Below are 5,730 nucleotides of genomic sequence, written 5' to 3'. Positions count from 1 at the left end.
TTAAATCTTTGGCGAACAGACACAAATCTCATGGCTCTTTGGGAGAAAGAACAGCCCTTTGCCCCCGCCACCTCCCACCGAGAGACAGTCACTCTCAGCTCAGCTGACTTGGAATTTGCTCTCCCGCGTCCAAACCACTCGCCGGCTTCCCACCAGACCAGATGAGGCCGAACCCCCCACCCCCGCGGGCTTCCGGCCCCCCTGCCCTGCCGGGCCCAGCCTGCACGTGTGGTGTGACCCGCCGCAGGACTCGGGGAAAGGGCTCGGTGCTATCCGTTTTCTTGCCCGTCTGCCCTGTGTTCCTTCGGGTCTGCAGCTGGCCCGGTTCTCTCATCTAGTGACTCCACTCCCCGCTTCCTGCCGCTTTCTCACTCTCCTTTTGGGACATTTGGGTGCGTCCAGCGCTCCATCGGCACCGTCTTCCTGCGGCTGCTTTTGGGACCCGTTTCCCAGCACTGGCCGCTCTCCTCACTGGGCCGAGCTGTCCTGGAGCTCCCTTCCCGTCACCTGCGGGCCCCCTGGCGTCTTTCTGCCGGGCCTCCATCCGCCATCCCGTGTCTTTCCCTTTGCTGGTTTATGCCTTTTTTTTGGAGCATACCCGCCAGCCTCTGCTAGAGAAAGGAGTCGCCTGAGGTCAGGTTTTCGAGATCTTCACGGTCTAAGGAGGTTTTTATTCTCTTGATAGGGTTACAGTCGTAGGTCAGAAGTGACTTTCCTCTAGAATTCTTAAAGGCATCGCTGTATCGTTTCTTCATTTCCAGGGATGCGGATGAGAAGGCAGAAGCCTTCTCTGACTTCTGATACTTTGTGCATGACTTATTTCTTCCTCCTGGAAGCTCGTGGAATCTTCCCTTTGGCCCTGGGTTCTCAAGTCTGCGGGTGACCTGTGTGGGGCCCGTGGGGAATTTACCTATTGTGCGGATCACCAGCACCTCCTGTCAGTCTGAACTTTGGTTTTTGGCTTTGTTTGCTTTTCTTGAATAATGCGTTTGTGATTTTCTCCCTCGTTTCTGTCATCTTTTTCTGGGAGTCACCGTTCCATGGTTGGGCCTCCTGGATGGTGTCTCTGGTTCTTTCTGCAACTCTGCTTCCTGGATGTTTGTTCTGTTTTTATGTTCTGGTTCTTGACCTGGGTTTTTTTTTACTTTACTGTTCAAGTTTCATTTTATTTTACTTTATTTCTTACTAAATATTTATTTGCTTATATTGAAGACAGAGAGAGAGAGGAAGAGAGCAAGCATGAGCAGGGGAGGAGCAGAGAGAGTCCTGCACTTCAGCACAGAGCCCTACTTGGGGCTTGATCTCATGATCTGAGCCAAAATCAAGAATTGGATGCTTAAGCGGCCAGGTCATCCGGGCGCCTTCGCGTACTAGTAATCGGAGGAAGTTGCTTTCTCTCTCAGAGTGCTTGCTTCCGACGCTGCCTTCTTGTCTCGTGGCTGCGGGACCTCCCCTCGCCTGTCTCCTGTCCCTGCCGGCCCCTGCCTGTTGGTCGTGTGTCCCCCCAGGGTTCCCCAAGCTGCTGCTGAGGCTTGGCTGTTGGCTGTGTCGGAGATCAGGCACCAGCCGGCCGCTGGGAGCCCGGAGCCTGGGGAGGCCCCAGGGGCACCTTGAGTCGAGGCCCCTGGTCTGAGGGAACAAGCCTCACTGGCGCTGTGCTGAGAGTGTTAGGAACGTGAACTTCTACTTAATCACGGAGCGTGAGCGCCTCCACCCGCCTCTTGCCTGGAGCGCTTCTGGTTTGCTTCTCTGGGAGCTTGGGGGCACATTCGGGGGCACCGCTGCTCTTGAATGAGGTGTCTGTCAGTCCCCCCAGTTCTCAAGATGCTGCCTGTTCTCTCGGTGTCTCCACCACCTGCCCCTGCCCGGGACCCGCCTGTCAGCCTCCCAGGGTTTCGGCCTCTTTACAAGCGGCTGTATCTGGTTTGGGGTGTGGGTGCCCCGGGGCCCTCTGGCGGGCGGCAGGTGGCTCTGGTAGCCTCCAGGACGGGTCATGTGAGCACCAGTGTTCAGCCCCGTGCGCACCCACCTCTCCGGCCCCCGAACCCCACTTCTGCGCTCGCTCTGCCTGGAGTGCACGCCCTCTCTTGCTCCTGGCTGTGCGTGCGGTCCTGCAGCTCAGGAGGCCGGGCCCACCCCCCCGTTGGCTCGGTCCAGACCCCGTGGCCACGTCGTGGGGCCGGGGCACTACCTTTTGTCCGTGCGCCTGCCCTCCGCCCGGGAGCGCCCTCCGTGTCTCCCGTTCCTTGCTGGCAGCGATCTTGCATTCCTCCGTGCTCCTCCTCGTCCCGCTGCTTCCGGTGCTGTGCTCTCCCTGACTGGGGTTGGGGGCCTTGGACTCCCTCCTGATATCTGAGGGAAGGCCATCGGGGGCTGGGCTCTGACCTCTGATCTCTGACCTTGGCTGGGCTGTGATCTCTGGGCATTGGGCCATAGGGGGCAGGGCTTTAACAGCTGGTTCCCCCCAGGTCCTTCCTCAGATCCCTGTGAAGAGTGGTGGTCCCCATGGGGCAGGGGTCCTCGGTGAGTGGCTGACCCCTCTCCCTGCCCCACCCTGGGAGGCTCCTCGGGGACCTGCTGGCAGCCCCTCCCCCTCCAGAGGCCCGACTTGGGAGGGAGGTGGGGCAGGTGACAGGGGCCAGGGGTGGGGGCTGCAGGGCTGGAGGCCCGCCGGAGCCATCCTCTCCCCTTCCCTCAGGGGTGCACCTGGAGGGCCCGTTCATCAGCCGGGAGAAGCGAGGTGCGCACCCCGAAGCCCACCTGCGCTCCTTCGAGGCCAACGCCTTCCATGATGTGCTGGCCACCTACGGGCCCCTGGACAACGTCCGCATTGTGACACTGGCCCCTGAGCTGGGCCGAAGCCATGAGGTGATCCAGGCGCTGACGGCCCGTGGCATCCGTGTGTCCCTGGGTGAGAAGGGCCGCCTCCGGGGTTGGGCCCACGTGGGGGTCCCGGGCTGGGTGCAAAGTCTGAGTCCAGGTCCCCTATGCAGGACACTCGGTGGCCGACCTGCAGGCTGCAGAGGAAGCCGTGCAGAATGGGGCCACCTTCATCACCCACCTCTTCAACGCCATGCTGCCTGTGAGTGCCCCGCCCCCCCCAGCCCCCTTGTGGGTGGGTGGGTGCAAGGTTCCCGCCAGCGCTCAGCTGTTCTTCTGTCCCGGTCCAGTTCCACCACCGTGACCCCGGTATCGTGGGGCTTCTGACCAGTGACCGGCTGCCTCCTGGCCGCCACATCTTCTACGGGATGATTGCAGACGGCACGCACACCAACCCAGCGGCCCTGCGCATTGCCCACCGGGCCCATCCCCAAGGTGAGCTGCGGGGCGGGGCGGAGCAGGGGCAGGTGGGAGGCCTCCGAGGCAGCTCCTGAGGCCCTTTCTCCCGGCAGGGCTGGTGTTGGTCACCGATGCTGTTCCCGCCCTGGGCTTGGGCAACGGCCGTCACACGCTGGGGCAGCAGGAGGTGGAGGTGGACGGGCTGACAGCCTACGTGGCAGGTGAGTGACCCTCTAGTCCCGCTGACTGCTCAAGTACGGCCCTTTGGCCTTTCCTATGGGGTGCACACATCTAAGTGTTCCCCGCCCCCCCGCCCCCGCACGTGCCCGGTGGCCTCTGGTCCCCCCAGAGCCTGCTCTCTCACTCTCAAGGCACCAAGACGTTGAGTGGCAGCATAGCCCCGATGGACGTCTGCGTCCGGCACTTCCTACAGGCTACAGGTCGGTGAGGCTGGAGTGGGTGGGTGTGTGCACACGTGTGTGCGTGCCCGTGTGAGGGAGGGTGGCAGCCACACGTGGGAGAGGCTGGAGGGAAGCGCGGAGACCACTGGGGTCTTGCAGCAACATCCCCTGTGTGATGGAGTTCCCAGGAGACCAGCGCCAGGCACGGGCCCAGGTCCCCCCGTGGGCAGCTCAGGGGCAGGTTAAGAGAGCAGCAAGCAAGCGAATGGCTGAGACCCAGAGTGACAGTGAAGTCACGGCACCCAAGAGGAGAAGGGACTTCACTTCCCCCGTGGGAAGCCCCTTGGGACCCCCGGGACTGCGCGGGTACAGAGCTACAGGGAGACACGGTGGGCAGTCAGAGCAGCACTTCAGGCTTGTTAAGGGGCAGCCATGTTCCGGGGGTGGGGGGAAGGGGTGTCTGGCAGAGGCTGTGGATGGCCAGGCCCCGCGGGGTTCAGGTGTCACCTGGGGGTGCCCGGGTTCAACATGCTGTTTGGAGCAGCAGGGAGACCGGCCAGGAGGCAGCAAATGGCTGTGGCCTGGCAGTTGGAGGGGGGAGGGGGGCGTGGGGAACAGAAAGAATAGGATTTGGTCGTGTGGCTTCTTGAGAGGGAGCAGGGAGGGAAAGCAAGACTAGGTGACCTCAGCGATGCCCAGGCTACTGCTGCTTTTTGCGGGGGCTCTTCCTGGGTCCCAGAAGGAGGAGGGACCTGCAAGCATTTGGGTCTAGAGCACTTGTCAGTGAGGAGGGGAGCCCTGCACGGCTGGGATGGCTCAGTGCCCAGGAAAAGGGTGTACCTGGCAGTGTCCTCTGATGAAGGGGAAGGTGGGGCTTTGTCAACCTGCTGCAGGGACCTGGGGCTGTGGGGTGGGGGAGGGGCTGCCTGCGGAACCAGCCGGGGATTGGGGGTGACTGCCCGGTTGTGTCCCCTGAGCAGGCTGCAGTGTGGAGTTGGCCCTGGAGGCTGCGTCCCTGCACCCCGCTCAGCTACTGGGGCTGGAGAAGCGCAAGGGGACCCTGGACTTCGGGGCTGATGCAGGTCAGGGCCCGATGTGGGCGCACGGGGTCGCCAGAGACTCGGGAGGGCTCGGGACTTGGGACGGGGCCAGGGCAGCTGGGGTCTTCCCTGTGCCCAGGTGGCCTTGCCTGGCCTCCCACATCAGCCCGGGCCCCTCTTCCCATCAGGCCAGGTGAGGGGCAACTGGGGCCTCTGTCCCGTGTGTCCTGTGCCGGGAACACCGTTTCCAGGCCCTCCGTCAGCCTCTGATGGGGTGGGGTGCCCTAGGCTTCAGTCTCCCCCCCAGCCGGATGGGTGTGCGGGCGGTGGCGGGCCCACCCCTGCCTCCATCTCACCGCCTGCCTCTGCCCCAGACTTCCTGGTGCTTGATGACTCCCTCCACGTGCGGGCCACCTACATCTCGGGCGAGTTGGTGTGGCAGGCGGAGGAGGCCAGGCAGTGACTGAGGACCACGGCTGGAAAGGACGCCCAGCCTTAGCTGGACACTGTCAGGGCCGAGCCGTCGAGGAGCTGGTCTCCTGGGAGCGAGTGGGAGCCCTGCCCCAGGTGGAGGCCTGCCAGGTGGAGGCGGCTGGATAAACGTTCTCCCAGCAGGGACTTGTCTGTGTCTGANTCGCCCCCCCCCCCCGCCCCCCTCCTCCCCATCTTTGGCTCTCTGGGTGGGGTGAGGACGGGAGGGTGTGTGCCTTAGGGCTGGGAGCGGCTGGATCCCAGCCTTGCGGGGGGCCCCCCTGTAGGGGGCAGGGCCCCTCTCTGTTGGACAGTTGTGTCTGAGGCCTGCAGCCCCACACTCAGTTGTGCTGCTTGGAAGTGAAGGGCTGGAGGGGAAAGCCCTGGCCATAGGTTGGAACGCGGACAGGAAAGGGCTTGGGGACGGTGAGTGTGGACGGCTTCAGAAGTTTACGTGTCGGGGCTGAGGGAAAGGGTACTTCTTGGGATTTTTAAATTCTATTTTGAAGGAGGGAAGGGGCAGAGAGAGAATCGTAAGC

General features: G+C 62.9%; 1 protein-coding gene across 1 annotated transcript in view; it reads left to right on the top strand.

Moving 5' to 3' along the window:
* Positions 1-5,338, top strand: part of AMDHD2 (amidohydrolase domain containing 2) — a 9,408-nt gene extending 4,070 nt beyond the window's left edge. The window contains exons 4-11 of the mRNA XM_077762775.1: positions 2,469-2,523; positions 2,699-2,911; positions 2,994-3,082; positions 3,171-3,315; positions 3,393-3,500; positions 3,651-3,719; positions 4,661-4,762; positions 5,095-5,338. Of these exons, the coding sequence (XP_077618901.1) occupies positions 2,469-2,523; positions 2,699-2,911; positions 2,994-3,082; positions 3,171-3,315; positions 3,393-3,500; positions 3,651-3,719; positions 4,661-4,762; positions 5,095-5,183 (870 nt within the window). The 3' untranslated portion in view covers positions 5,184-5,338. The remainder of the gene's footprint in view (positions 1-2,468; positions 2,524-2,698; positions 2,912-2,993; positions 3,083-3,170; positions 3,316-3,392; positions 3,501-3,650; positions 3,720-4,660; positions 4,763-5,094) is intronic.
* The last annotated feature ends 392 nt before the right edge of the window (positions 5,339-5,730 follow it).

The sequence above is a fragment of the Crocuta crocuta genome, unplaced genomic scaffold (genome assembly GCF_008692635.1).
Source record: "Crocuta crocuta isolate KB4526 unplaced genomic scaffold, BGI_CrCroc_1.0 scaffold234, whole genome shotgun sequence".
Classification (NCBI taxonomy): domain Eukaryota; kingdom Metazoa; phylum Chordata; class Mammalia; order Carnivora; family Hyaenidae; genus Crocuta; species Crocuta crocuta.
This window is presented reverse-complemented; position numbering and strand designations above follow the sequence as displayed.